Source organism: Alligator mississippiensis, chromosome 10 (assembly GCF_030867095.1).
Source record: "Alligator mississippiensis isolate rAllMis1 chromosome 10, rAllMis1, whole genome shotgun sequence".
Classification (NCBI taxonomy): domain Eukaryota; kingdom Metazoa; phylum Chordata; order Crocodylia; family Alligatoridae; genus Alligator; species Alligator mississippiensis.
The window spans coordinates 8,318,108-8,332,935 of NC_081833.1; the positions used below are offsets into that span (position 1 = coordinate 8,318,108).

Consider the following 14,828-nt stretch of genomic DNA (forward strand, 5'->3'; position numbering starts at 1 on the left):
AATCAGGCTTCTTTCTAGTCACTGTAACTGGACCTCTCCAGACCTTCTCTGCCAAAGTGTTAAAGCCAATGTTACATCTATAGTTTCTTTTATTTGGAAAGTTACTCTCTTCTTAAGAGAGCTTGGTTTTAATTAGGTCACTTTCATAATGCTTAGAAATGTCATACAAAGCATTTCAAGCCTGATAACTGAGAAGAGGACGAGAAGGAAAGGAGTCCTCTTCTGGAGTGTTCTGCCAAAGGGGCAGGTGCCCTTGGCCACATCACTTGCAAAGTTGACAGTCAAGGGTTCATCAGAGGAAAACAACTATTAAAAGCACAGAAGCAAAGCTTCTATGTCAGGTTCTTCTTCATACCCCCTGGCAAACGTAAAAGCACTCTTGAAAGAAAACCATCTCAAAAGTGGAAGCCTGTATTTATGTAACAGTAATAGTAACAGTAACGCTATCTTTTCTGTGGCTGTACATAGTTTGAAGTGCAAAACAGTATATCATGGAATCCAGTACCACAGATGCATCTCCTCTGTGCTCCTTGCTAGAATCGTCCTTTTGAATGGGAGATGTCTACAGAAGTCGTTCCTTGAACGGCTACATGATTCTCCTCCAGCTTACACCATCTTTGCTAAGCACAGTAATCTCTCCCACGCTGGCTTTAAATAGGATGCTCCACACACAAGGTATGAAACGGAACAGAAGTTACATTAGCCGAGAAGGAACATTTACTGTTTTGCTTGCATGCAGTGCAGGTCTTATATTCAGGATTTATTCAGATCTTAAACCACACTCCATAGCTAGAATTTGACATGCAATACATGTGGCACCACCTTAAATTAGTCTTTTACTAAGACAACAAATAAGAAGTTACTCCAGTACTTACCAGATTCCAAGATACATTCTATTAATTGGCCAACTTAATAGATTTTCAAGATGCATTTGGGAAAATAAAGACTAAAGAAGCAGGGTATCTGCAGTGTAATTTTATTCACTTAGGAACAAAGGGTCAAGTCACAGCATCATAATTCATTTTGTTTTGTAAACTCATTAAAGAAACAGTCTAAGTACAAAAATGACCACTGTAATTGTTTAAATGCAGATGCCCAAGGAAACCAGGGGTTCAACACATGAATGAAATGTTGGTTTTTCATTTTTTCTGTGTAAATTTTTGCTAAGTATTGCTTTCCATACTTTCTGCGCATGTAGTCTTAGATACAGCAGGGCAGAGCAATCGAGAGTTGATCAGGCTGAAAAGTAAAAGCAACTTCTACGCTGCTGCAGGAATGTGTTGCTGGAAGATATTAGTCCTACAGTGCATTAGCTAGAAAATGTGTTAGACACCAAGACTGGGCAAAAAAAAGATATCCAATTAGTATTGCACATTCATCTACTGAGAGGCCTAATGAAATTCAGGTCTTAATTCGTTCCTTCTTTACTCAAATATATAAAGTCCCCACAAAGGAGAACTGATGGAGAACTGACGGAGAAGTCGCCAATTCAAAGAACACATTTTTAAAATGCTCCAATAGATTTGTCACTGATCTAAAAAAAATAAATAAATAAAACAATTTCTGGAGCAAAAGCCAATTCAGTCCCAACAACTGCTGAACATGAACCAAAAATCATAGCAGCTATTTGACAAGCTACTATATCCTACACAGACAGTCAAGACCATCCAATACTGAAAATAAACGTTTGGACTTAAACCTTTTATCATTTGCAATGAAAGGCCAATTATGGGCATGTTCTGTCCCTTTTCACCCACATGAGTTCTACCAAGCCTAGTTTGTCTCCATTTATTCTGAATTTCACCTACAGATTTTAGCCTTTCTACAAAAACCAGAAAAGCTGCTTTCTTACTAATTCAGCCAGCCTCTTCAAAGGATAACCAGATCTGAAAGAAAGAGAGAATTTTGTGGAAGCAGGTGCCTTCAACACAAGCTAGAACCTGTGGAAGACATTTTCCTACCAGATCCACCTTCCTTCATTGAGTAAAGTTCTTCAATTAAGACACATGACCTTTAAATGACAACTCCATTATTAATCTCGGACTAGTCACATTCAGTTTTCAAAGTTTAAGTGTCCCAACTTTTAAGAATTAAGTAAACATCTGAAGATTTTAAACAGAGACTTGAATGCCTAAAGTTAATGCACTTCCAAGATTTGTATTTGCCCTATAGCAGGGCGTAGTGCAAGAAGTGAGCCCCGCCAACATAAGGCACTTACCTACATTACATGGGAAAGGGGCGGGAATGAGAACTCATGTAACATGCAAATTTAAAGGAAAAAGTCCCACTGGCGAACAGTAAGATCTTGCGGACTCACTGCACTGCCAGTCTATTGTGTGTTGGTCTAAAACTGCTCTTCTATTTCAGATAGTGTCAGGTCCTCCCATTGGCAGTCACTCCATTAGTCCTCATTCTTTGATGGTCATATTTCACAGAAACAATAAGGAAAAGCAGGAGGGTTGCTCCTTGGATAGCCGCCAGCAGGAAAAAGTAATAGTTCAAGTAGCAGCCATTAATGTTACCTAGAAAGAATTGAGAGAGAAACAGGTACACACGGGAAGTATACACATAAAAATGTCAGTCCTTTAAAAACTGTCTCTGCAAAGGCACAGGAAAAACCAGACAAGTCATATGTGCATCAGATAAATCTCGATCCCCCCGCCCCAATATCTGCATATTATCCGCAATAAAAGTGACATTTATAAGGAAAATACACAGGCCCGACAGGCATGGGGAATGTATGCTATATATTTTGACTTTGTGCTTTTACCTCTTGAAGTCAATAAAGTCTTTGAGGAAATACAGACCCCCTTTCCCTATGGTTTCCCTGAAGCAGGCCCTGTTAGCACTACAAGAAATAGGCTTTTGTGGCCCAATATGTACATGCATAATACACAAGAGGGAGCTAATGTAATAAAACTCTTCCAGAGGAGGAGAAAAGCAAATGCTAGGGAGAAGCATTTAAATAATCTACATATGCAAGCCTTTTCAGACTCTTTCTTCAAATGAAACAATTTTGCTCTAAGAGTTGAGTTAATATAAAAAAAGTTAATTATTTTAATGCAGTGGAGACCACAGTCACTTACTCATTAAGAGCTGCCTTGCTTAAAAAGGAAAATTACCCCCAATGGAAACCATGCAAACCACATCTGTGCTCTTTGCATTACAGTCAGAAAATTTTAAATTTAATATATTTTTAAATTTTAAGTCTAAAGGTTCAACTTGTGTCAAAACTCCCCCCCAAAATACTAATAAAAACATTCTTCGCTGTGGGCGTACATGAGGCATCAGAAACTGGCAACTCAAATTTCACTCTTCTGCTAAGTTTGGAGTTTTAGAACAAGCTCTATATTGGGATGTCCTTAGATTTAAGGCACATCAGTGGAACAAAGTTAAACAGCCTGTGCAAGGTGATTCTCAAAAACAAGGACCAAATATTAGCTGGCCTCCACTATCCAACATATTCACAACTTTATGGCCAAAGGAACTGTACCTCTAAAGACGTCAGTGAGGAAATTTTGGACCCTTTGCCCCAACTTCTTTTCTACACCTGAAATTCCTTATTCAAACTATCATTTCTGTAAATTACTTTTACCTTGTTGAACCATTTTTAATGCAACTTGCTGTCAATTTGCATACTAGGTGTAAAGAATGAGAGATTTATAAGTGGTCTCACTTGTGCTTTGGATAGTCTAAAAAGTTTTTTTGCTCCAATACATTTTCCAAATAGGCTTCTATAAATAATGCTTGGACTGCAGATTATTCAAAATGTAAGTAATACTTGTCACCAGCCATACAAGCTCTTTTGGGAACTTTAATCAGATGAGTAACTGAGAATCAAATCAAAGAAGTGAATTAATATTCAAATTTCAGGGTTCACTTACTTTGCACATTCTCCAATATTCAACTAACACTGACAAAATAAAACAAACCAGAAGCCAAAAAACATTCAGTAGAGTATTTACGGAAAACAAACAGAGCAAATGGGTGTAAAAGCTTGTACAGGCATTGCCAGAAGTTCTGCTGGATGTGCCCACCTCCGGTCCTTAATAATATATACAAGATTTGAACTAGTGAACCTATAAGAAAGAATTAGTTCCATTTCCTCCCCTTCAAAAACACATCCACCGCAGGCTTCAGCCATCCTTTCCAAGGCATGCGTCATGAAAGTGAAAGCTACAGATCAGTCACCTTTAGCATTACGTGTTTTTTAAAGGACCCCATAAGGCTTTGATTTAAAATCCTGCATTTTGCAGCTTCATTTAGGGGGCTAAAATAAGACTTTTCAAATTCTGTTTATATGTAACAAATTCTTTTTTGACAATCGTTTCAGCCTTGGCTAATGTTAGGTGGTGCCTGCATGTCTGGAGGTCTAGATCTCTCTTCCTTTCTAAGCCAAAGGGGAAAATAAAGATGTACAAAAAAACAAATGCTATCATGAAAACAAAGTTAAACAGTATTATTTATGTAAAGCCAAGGCTCAAAATCCCTCAACCTGGTCTCAGAACAAAGTTAGGAATTCATCCAACTATGCGGAACTTTTTGATTCAATTCACCTCTGACACTCCCCAAACTGGTTTTAAACTAGTGATTTGTGGCACATTAAATAATTCTAAATTAAGAAAGATCACTGGTTAAACATTATCCCTCTGTTAAGAAATGAGCTCTTACTATTGCTGCATTTCCAAGAACAATACACTCTGGCTCACTGCCAACATGCCACATGAGCCACAGCCAATTGGACCATTATGGTTATCCTAACAGGTAGAGGGGGAATGCAAAAATAGTGAGGCGTACATCAATTCTTACAAGCTGTGCATGCATACAGTGTTGAGATTAAATTACTTTAAATTACCGAAACTTAAGATTCAATTAAATTAATTTATAATAAAAAGCAATAAAAGCAACATCAGTCTTCCCCTGACATTTAAAATACAATATGCATTTGAATCTCCATTTGGAGAGAAGTGTTTTAAAAAGTAGTAATTTTCTTTTATGAGATGGGATGTTAACTCCATGAAATCTCAATTTTTACCACTGAAATAATTTCAGTGTACCAATCAACACTTAAGTGCCAGCAGACAGTAAGCTCTATTGCTATCAACTAGAAGCAGTGGGAGAAAGCAAAAGGCAACACGAGTTAATGCCCTACTATATTGCTGCATTTCCTTAAATTTATGCTCCAGTATTTAATGAAAAGCTCATTCATTCATAAAGCTTCATTCTCACATCTGATGGTCCCTAGAAGACACATTATTTTCTAAAATAAAGTGCTGGCAAACTTAGTGAATTTTACGTTGGGAAGAGTACTCAAACAGTGCAAAAACCACAAAATAGCAATAGAAAAAATCCTATTTATACATTAGAAACTTGAAAGGGCAGCAATGCAAGATACCACAAACCAAAGCCACCTGCTGTATGCCTCAATCCTGACTCAGAGGCAATGCCACAGAGTAAGGGAAGATTAAGCTACGCAGGTGCTATTTAGGGTCAAGAATGGTCGGGTTATCTGGTCACACGGACATCTGTCCAACAGAATACAAAACGAACTCAGCATCTTATTGTGCATGGGTGACCAAAGAACTACCTGAGGGCAACACATTTACAGTTCTAAAATAATCTAGTAGGCCTCTGTGGATTATTACGCAGGGGAAATGCATCACTGATTTTTCTCAAAGTGGTTTATCACAGCTTAACGGAAAACCTAGGTTGAATCAAGATGGACAAGGCACAAAAAAAAGCCACAAGGCTTTTAATTTAAGGTGTCAAGAATAACAAATGTTATTTTGTGCCAAATTACTCTTCCCCACTATTTTAGGGCATATCAGCTACATCAACCCATGTGGTATTATGAAAACGAAATGTATCCCTATTGTGCAGCTGAAGAAACTCCCATTTTTCAGTATTCTAAATTTGTTTTAGTGAAGGCATCTAAATAACAAAAGGTTAACCTTTTTGCCAACAGTTTTTGAAGGGAAAAAAAATAAAAGATGTGAAGTTATGGCATTAACAGTATTAAGTTTAGATGGCATCCAGTCTACCTAAAGGGTAAATCCAACATACAATGCAGGCAGTGTTTTTAGATAGTAAATGCACTAAGCAAGCACTGTTGTTCATGGAAGCTTCGCCCATACATTTCTTTCTGGAACTAGTCAAGCCACTGAAGTTGTAAAGGATTTTATGAAATTCCCAAGGTGCCACCTACTGGTGCCAACAATTATGTTTCATTTCAACTGATAGCAGGACTTAGGCTAGGCTGTAAAAGAGCATAAAACAGAGCAAATGCAAATTTAAGTCTTATGGTCATTGTTCAAGTACCTTGCAAACTGAAATCCCACATAACTGCTTTGCAGTCGATAGTTGGGTATTTTGATTTATTCTTGGGATACATATACAAAACTTGGGAATGCAAAGTATTTCTTTCAACTGCACCTATTAAATGTCTCCCAGATACCCCCAAGAACAATACCCACCCCCAGACGTACAAGTGAGGGAAGCAGTAACAGAGCTAAACATACGTGAATCAACTCTTAGGATTATTAACATCTACATGTAGAGACCTATCTAATTCACGGGGGCTGCCCCCCGATCTTGTGTGCAGAACACAGGCCTGGGAAGCCATTTTGCAAGTGGAGAGCAGAGCCCTGTCGTCCCCCCACCCAGGATTGGCAAGGGGCTCTGGTGACCCCACCCCCTGCTGCTGATCGACTGCAGGGGCTGCCTGTCATGTGGCCCTTCCTGTTGCTGCCGATTCGTGGAGAGGGGCAGGGTCACGTGACAGGCAGCCCTCTCAGCCAGAGGCAAGGGGTGCAATGGGGGAGGGAGGGGGGTTGGCAGCAATCTTGGGCCATCTCCCCCGCTCTGGGGAGCCAGCTTTTTATTTTTGGCAAGTCCCATCCCCGCTGCAGACTTCACAGATTGCACAGGCATTGTCCAGATTGCGCAGAATCCACAACACTGCAAATTTGGTAGGTCCCTATTTATAAATTCTAATGCAGCCATTACAACAACATATCTCCAGTCAGATCAGTATCCAATTTGAAATTTCTTTGCCACGTTAACATTCAGAGCTACAAATTCAGGCACTTTCCAAGCTAAGACATTTCCAGTCCTTGAAGTGTAATTCTTTCTAATGAAGTGTTCTGTTCTATTTCAACAACCTCCAATATGATGAAAATAACTTACCAAAATCTGTATGATTACTCATCCAGCCAATTGCTTTAATAGACACCAATGCCAGCAGTCCTGAGCCAACAAATGACCCAATCCCGGAGAAGAAAAAGAAGAGCCCCATAATGGCACTTTGCATCGATTTGGGAGCAGCGGAATATGCAAATTCTAGACCTGTATGCAAAGAGAAAAGAGGGAGGTGGAGGGATAAGATATCAAATCTTTAATAAATGAAAACACTTTGTTACTAATCCAATGTGCCCGCTAATGACACCATTTAAGAACAAGGACTGACATTTCAGGGGGCCATAAGGGATTAAGACACCTAAATCCCATTGATTTCCAATGAGATTGTTTTACTTCCTTAGGTTCCTTTGAACATTCTGAGTTTACCAACATAAGATTTATAGCAAGCCATTAAATACCAAATAACATTTGATACTTTTATTTTTCTCCAATTCAATAACTGCCATGGTAGTGATTTTTACTTGTACAACACTTTCTCTTGTTAGCAAGATCTTTTAAAAACATTGCCTGAAGAAGGTCACACATTTCTGGAACTGAGCTGTAAAATAAGAGTCAACTGAGATGAAATTCAAGTCCTGCACGCTGAAGTCAGTTCATAGAGGGGGTTTACACTACATTATTGTATTGTGCAAACTAGTTTCAGGTAGCCTGTAGACAGATTTTAGGTAGCCTGTAGACAGAGCACCAAATAGTACTTAAGGATCACATCTGCCCCGGCCCCGCTGGCCCCAGGCAGCAGCACCCGGCTCCTGTCAGATGGCAGGCAGGTCGGGGGCCCGCCAGCACCTCCCAGGGGGCTGAGCCGGCAGCGTCCTCCCAGAGGTGCATGCCTCTGATCTGCCTGCCAGCTGAGAGGAGACAGATGCTGTCCTCTCGGCGCTGGGTGCGGGCTGTGCCCGGTGCTGGTCTGTCATCTGGCAGGCAGATCGGGGTCCCGCACCCGGGGGAGGACTCCAGCACAGCCCCCACAGCCCTCCCAGGGGTGCAGGGAGCCCCCAATCTGCCTACTGGATCACAGGAGGCTGGCGCTGCCGGCTGGGACCAGTGCTGAAGTCAGTAAGCCTGGTGTTGAAACTTGAAACGTTTTGAGTTCCCCTGTTTTGTTTCAAAGCTGTTTCAAAGGCTTTTGTTTCGCTTTGACTTTGCTGTTTCGAGCTCGAAATGCATTGAACAGCTTTGAAACAAAAAGCCAGGTGAAATTTTCCACACTCCTACTAATGAAGATGTCTTGCCCCAAAGTGACCCACAGTGGTGTTTTTACTTGTATGAACTCTCACAGAGTAGTCTGAGTTAGTAAGACCCAGACTCCATCATTTGGTTTCCATTCTCTGATCCAGGCACATCGCTGTTGAGTTTTTGGATGCAATGCAGCTGTATCAGTTTTGCATTTCTGGGTGCGTACACGTTTTCATTGCAACTTAAGGCACAGGGATGTAAAATCTGTATGCAAGCCAACTGCATGTGTCATCTCTCTCCCGAGTCTGGAGGTGGGAGATAGTTAATCTTTCTTAAGTCTCCCCCACTGAAGCTTAACAGACAAACAATGTTTACAAAATAGTGAGATTAACTGGAAAAACAGACCCAGGCTATAGAGCTTAAATCCCACCAGGAGATATTGGAACAGGCCCAATCCTGAATGTGCTTAACTGTATAGTAAGTGAAGTCGTACAGAAACCAATGGGCATTTGTACTCATGTTTGCACTACAGCACTGGGAGCTTTTAAAAATGCCTGGTGCTGTGGCGCGTGCATTTGTATAAACGATGATATGCGTGTCAGTGCTGAGAAAATGGCGGTGGCATGCTTTTGAACCAAGACACACGGAAGGTGTTAGTTCAAAAGCGCATCGCCACCATTTTCTCAGCCCTGACATGCATTTTGCCATTTACAGAAACATATGAGAGACAGTGCCAAGAACATCAGCTCGCATGTGGAGCAGACTTGATTAATCTGTCGGATCTCCGGCGCATCACAGCAGACAAACGTATGCGTATCAATGCCCAATGAGGCTATACTGCCAGGGCTAGTCACGTACTGGCGTACCTCTCTGCAGAACTGCAGTCAAGATCTGGTCTATAGATAAAAGTCAAGAGGTAGATGCAGATGTCTCCAAACCCGAATCGAATTGGAACCCTTCGAATCACTTTGGAAAGATTCAGTGATTCGGACATAAAACACAGCTTTACATCTTTTTTCTACATACCTCTAGGTACCAGGCGGCTCGTGAATGCTGTGATGCTGGGGCACATGAAGTGTCCCACAGGACCATGGGGGGCTCCCCAGCATGCTTGGCAGTAGACCTGGAAGTGGACCAGAAGCACTTCTGGTCCACAGGACAGCATGCCAGGGGGCCTCCTTGGCTTGGCAACTGGTGGCTCCTGGGTCTGGGGGGGCACCCAGGATCCCCCTGCAGCTGATCACCGAGCCAAGAGGGTACAGGGGGCCTCCTAGCATGCTCCCCAGCAGACCCAGAAGTACTGCCACTCCACTTGCGGGTTCGCCACTGAGCATGTGGAGGGCCCCCCGCTCTCCTGTGGGACGTTCCACGCGCCCCAGCATCACAGCTTTCACAAGCTGTGCTGGTACCTCCAAGTATGTAAAAAAAACATTTAAAGCTGCATCTATGTCCGAACCAGCATCAAATCTTCAGAGTCAGTCGAATCGAATCAGGAACAGTGATCCGAATCAACTAACCAAATCATGGTCCTCAATTCAGGCTGAATCCAAATCTGAATCAAATATGGCCCGCTTCACACACCCCTAATATTTAACCTTAGCCTGCTGCTTGCTTAGACATGAAGAAAGCACTGCATTCAAAAGCTGATTTAAGTATATCCCAGCCATTCAATTGGTCCAATAAAAGTTACTGCACACAAAAATCCTTGCCTCTTGAATCATGGCTACATCACTCAAACATCTCTAAGGTCTTTCTTAACTCTCTCTCTGCAAAAAGAGGCATCATGGTAAATTGAAGTAGAGAGACTAACTCCATGAAAAAATCCACATGAAGGAATATTTGCCTTGTACACAATGACTTTTCCCTTTAAGGAAAGAAGTCAGGCTTCAAGGCATGTGGGTCAACCAGCCAGGTCAGAGAGAACTACAATCACATTTCTCTCTTACTTAAAACTAAATGCATTTTAAGTGGGACAAGAGTAACCTCTCTATGATTGAAGAAGAGTTTGAAGAACCCTATCCAGAAGTCCAAATAGGGGCTCCAATGCACTTAAAAAAAAGAAAAAAAAAAAAAGAATGAGACTACCAGCTAAGTTACAAGTCACATACATGAAGAAAAAAAACCCTTTAATTTACTGTAGGAAATACACTTAGAAAAGGGGCTAAGAGGGAAAAAATGCTAGAAACTTAGCCATTAGGCCACTAATTGCAATTAGGAATTGTCCCATAAAAAGAACCATTCAGCCAGATGCTAATAATATACAGCCAGTTGTTTGCATTAGACTACCCTAACCACATAGCTGTTCGTTAAATGACTGGAGCTGTCAAGCTGCCAAAGTAGCAGAGATTGTCAAGTGACTAGCAATGGTATGAGTTGCACAATTTAAACTGAAAGTTACAGGGTAAGGCTCCATTTTCCTGGTAGAAACAAGTGTTTATAATGTTTCTCCCCGACCAAAAATGGCTGTTCTGGGGAAAAAAAATAACCCAACTGCAAATCAGGTAGAACTGGCTCCTGGGGCAAGTTTCTCCCAGGAGAGTGAACGCTTGTACACTTCCCCAAAGCTCAACTCCTCCTTGAGTGGAGCTAAAGGAAAGCCTCCGGTGCCTTCTGGAGGCTAGAGTCACCCCAGTCTTTAGAAGGTGCAGGGGGGAAGCTCCTCCTGCCTCTCCTGTAGACTGGGAAGGGAGAGGGATCAGGAACCAGGCTTAGGGAAGCTACCAGTGCCCAAGTTCATGGATCAGCTGTGTGGCGCACACAGCAATTTAAAAGCTAGGGAGTAGGGACCCAGGACTAAGGTAGCTGTTCCCAGCCCTTGCCTCACCATGCATCTACCTTCAAGTCACCCTACATGCAACTCATCTGGGCTGCAAACAAGATGATTTAAAACCAGAGGGAGAGTTTGGGGGGGGGGGGGGGGGGGGTCTGCCTATTTACAGCCATCCCCTTTCCCAGGCAAGAGAGAGAACAGGTTGTCAAGTAAGGGGCTTCCTTAAGGGTGGGGTGGCTTCATGTGTCCCCTGGCTGGAGAACTGCCCAGCCAAGGGCTATAAAACACGTTATACTCCAGCTCCTGGGCTATTTTTCCAAGAGTGAGATTTTTCTCCAAAAAATCTTAACAATAGAAGTGAATGGCTATATGCAGCCTAAAAGAAACCCTGGCTGATTTTAAGCCAGTTCCTTTCATAAGGATATTGGACTTAAATGTTACCTCTGGAAAAAACCAAAACGGGTACATTGCTACCCTTCTCTGCCACAAAATGATTCATGCTTCTGAACCTGAATAATGTACCTAGTAGCTCTAATATTTAATCTGGCATAAAGAAAACAAAATATCTTTTCTTTGCCTTCAGAGAGATTCTTGCCTGCTGGCAGCCATTGATAACAATTTCATGCTACCTCAAACAAGCAGTTTTGAAATTAAACCCTCTAGTTGGTGTTGTCATGTGAGATTATGATTCCCAGCTAAATAAGGGTTCTTTAAGAGGATTGCAGGGAATAATACAAAAGATTAATGCAATGTGTGTCATCTTTTTAAAGGTACCTCAAGTGAAACTAATGTGATTTAATAAAAGTATGCTCAGCTGTACCGTAAACAAAAACAAACTTATGTTTCAGTTCTTAAGATATTTAGTTCTTTCACAAAAAAAATGCTTTCAAGCCACTGCAGCTTTGTAACCATTTCCTTTACCTTTTCAAACTGAATCCCAGAGTACAAGGAACGCTCCCATCCAATTCAAATATCACGTTTCTAGAGTATATACACACCGCTCAATCCTGAGGTGCCTTCTTACCGTTATTAGTTATTTAATTAGATAAAACATTGAAAAAACTGAAGTAAAGCTTCGTTAAACAGAACGAAAGGGTAATATATAAAGTAATTAAGGTCTGTAGAGAATACCAATTCAAACAGGATTTTTCACGTTTCCCCCTAACATTTGGCCAACAAACAGTTTTTGAAGCTGAAAAGCTGTTGCAGCTGCAGCAAGTGCAAAAGACTCACAGTGTACTCACATAAGGAAACTTAAGGGCCTAGCATAAGCAGGATGCATGGCTTTATTTTTTAAAAGTACCAACTCTTTGACAAACTATGCATTTTCTAGTTTTTTGTTGAAAAATTATAATGCCAATAGTTCTGGCCAAAAAGGAGAAAGGAAAATGCGCACAAGGAACAGAGCACGTTCTTTGAAAAGAACACAGATGTTTCCTGCAAGTCACCTGTGAACCGAAATTCAGATTTAGTTCACTTGACCCCTAAAAAGTTGCTAAGCAACTACTGCTTTACACGCTACTTTCTGTCTGTGAAAGACAGTAAAACTTAAGACTTAAACCTTTACAACTAAAGAAGCTTTCTAAATGTATGAATTCCAGTGGGTGATTCGGAAGAGTTAGAAGCAGCCATTAGAGTACTAGGTATGTACTAACACAGGGTGGTCAACCTGTGGTACAAGTGCCATGGGTAGCTTCTGTGTCTGCTTGGTGCAGAGCAGTTGGGGAGAAGGCAGGCAACACAGAGCAAGAGGGCAAGAAGCAGAAAGCAGAGCAGCAGATTGGGTAGGGAACTATACTGCACAACCCCACTAGGGCTCTTAAAAAGAAGTTTGTCATAAGTCTCGCACCCTTCTGAATTAAAGGAACTATCCCAATTATACAATTAGTTAGAGGGAGGTGAAGCCATTAACCCTTGTCCTATACATTTATTGTGACAAGGCCAGGTCTGTTAGCTGGTGCTTTAACCACCTGATAACTCGGCTTTGTACTAAAGTTGTTTTCCTCCAGCCAAGTGGTTCTCAACCTCTGTAGTCTCAAGGCTCCCCTTGGAAAGTGCCAGTTCTTAGTTTTCACTTGTTTTTTGACTACAGAAAAAAATAAAGAGCAAATCTGTTGCAAAGAACCCAGAAAGACCACAAGAGGTCAGAATGTTTTTAACACTATGGATTCCCATTTGAAATCTCTGGGCTTAATCTTCCAAATCATGTCTGCAAACTGAACACACTACATGGCACCCTCAAAAGGATCTCAGTGCAAGCAAGGGTGGCATGGAACCCAGTTTGAGAATCACTGCTCTAGCCCAACACAGTCCCAGACTAGATGAGTAGTTTTGATCTACTAATAAGGGAAAAAAAAACAGTAAAGGAATACCTGCATCATCTGAGGAGGACCCCTTATTAAATTCTTAAGTTAAACAAATCTGTAGTCAAACATGAAAACAGTGGGAAAAAAATTATGTCATGGAAGTTAAGGAGAAAGTTGCAGTTGGCAAAATGAGTTGAAAGTAACCAACTTGTAGGTAGAAAACTTAACACGGCAACACATGCTCGAGGGAGCTGAGGGTTGTGAAAATGGAGCAGTACCAAGTAGGCAACGGTAGGAATCTGCTGACTGCCAAAGTGGCCTCTGATGCAGTAACTCCAATATTTGAACATGGTGGATCTGAACATGCTGTGGGACAGTTTCATGAACTTTTGAACTGTAAAAGATGACCAGAGACTGTATGTTTATTGCCCAGTAGGGCAACTGCATAATGCTGTTTCACAGCATTTCAGAGTACATTTCCCCCAAAATCTTTTCTGCAATAAAGAGCAAATCTGTTGCAAAGAACCCAGAAAGACCACAAGAGGTCAGAATGTTTTTAACACTATGGATTCCCATTTGAAATCTCTGGGCTTAATCTTCCAAATCATGTCTGCAAACTGAACACACTACATGGCACCCTCAAAAGGATCTCAGTGCAAGCAAGGGTGGCATGGAACCCAGTTTGAGAATCACTGCTCTAGCCCAACACAGTCCCAGACTAGATGAGTAGTTTTGATCTACTAATAAGGGAAAGTCTTAGCAGCAGTAACACGAAAGCAGGACAGATGGATATGGAAGACTGATGGACTAAGCTCTTCATGGAAACAAACAAGGTATGGGACTGCCCTGTTTCAAGCACCAAGCTGCAGATCTAGTCCATTGATTTGTTCAAGATGGGAAGGGGGGAAAGTAGCTTACTATGCAGAAAACAATGCAGGAGATCTTATCATATGGGAGTGGTTAAACAGAAGAACTATATTTTATCTCAGTTGTACAGGTATTTGAAGGAAAATAGTTAAATTAATAACTGGCTGTTAATTTAACATTTTATGTTTAGCTCTAAGCAGAAATCTTACAACAGTAGCAAAATAAATAAATAAAAATCATCAACTGGAAGTTTCTCCTACAGAAAAAATACAGAATAAGGCCCTACCATTGAGGAGAGGAGGAGGAAGGAGGAGGAAAACAGGGGCAGTTGTTTTGTTTCTAATTACCCACTAATGACTACAATAAAAATATTCAACAAGATTCTGAGCGTGCACTTACAGGTCTGTGCAAGCAGGTTAATGCTCAAGCTTCAAATGTGGCCATTCACTGGTTGGGCTCATACTAAGCTCCAGATTGTTCTGAATTTCAGCTGCTGCTGCTGCTACTCATTC

General features: G+C 41.2%; 1 protein-coding gene across 1 annotated transcript in view; it reads right to left on the reverse strand.

Annotated features, from left to right (window-relative positions):
* Window positions 1-960: 960 nt before the first annotated feature.
* SLC15A4 (solute carrier family 15 member 4) overlaps window positions 961-14,828 on the reverse strand; it is a 41,445-nt gene continuing 27,577 nt past the window's right edge. The window contains exons 7-8 of the mRNA XM_006275065.4: window positions 7,186-7,344; window positions 961-2,522 (exon numbers count right to left, since the gene is read on the reverse strand). Of these exons, the coding sequence (XP_006275127.3) occupies window positions 2,374-2,522; window positions 7,186-7,344 (308 nt within the window). The 3' untranslated portion in view covers window positions 961-2,373. The remainder of the gene's footprint in view (window positions 2,523-7,185; window positions 7,345-14,828) is intronic.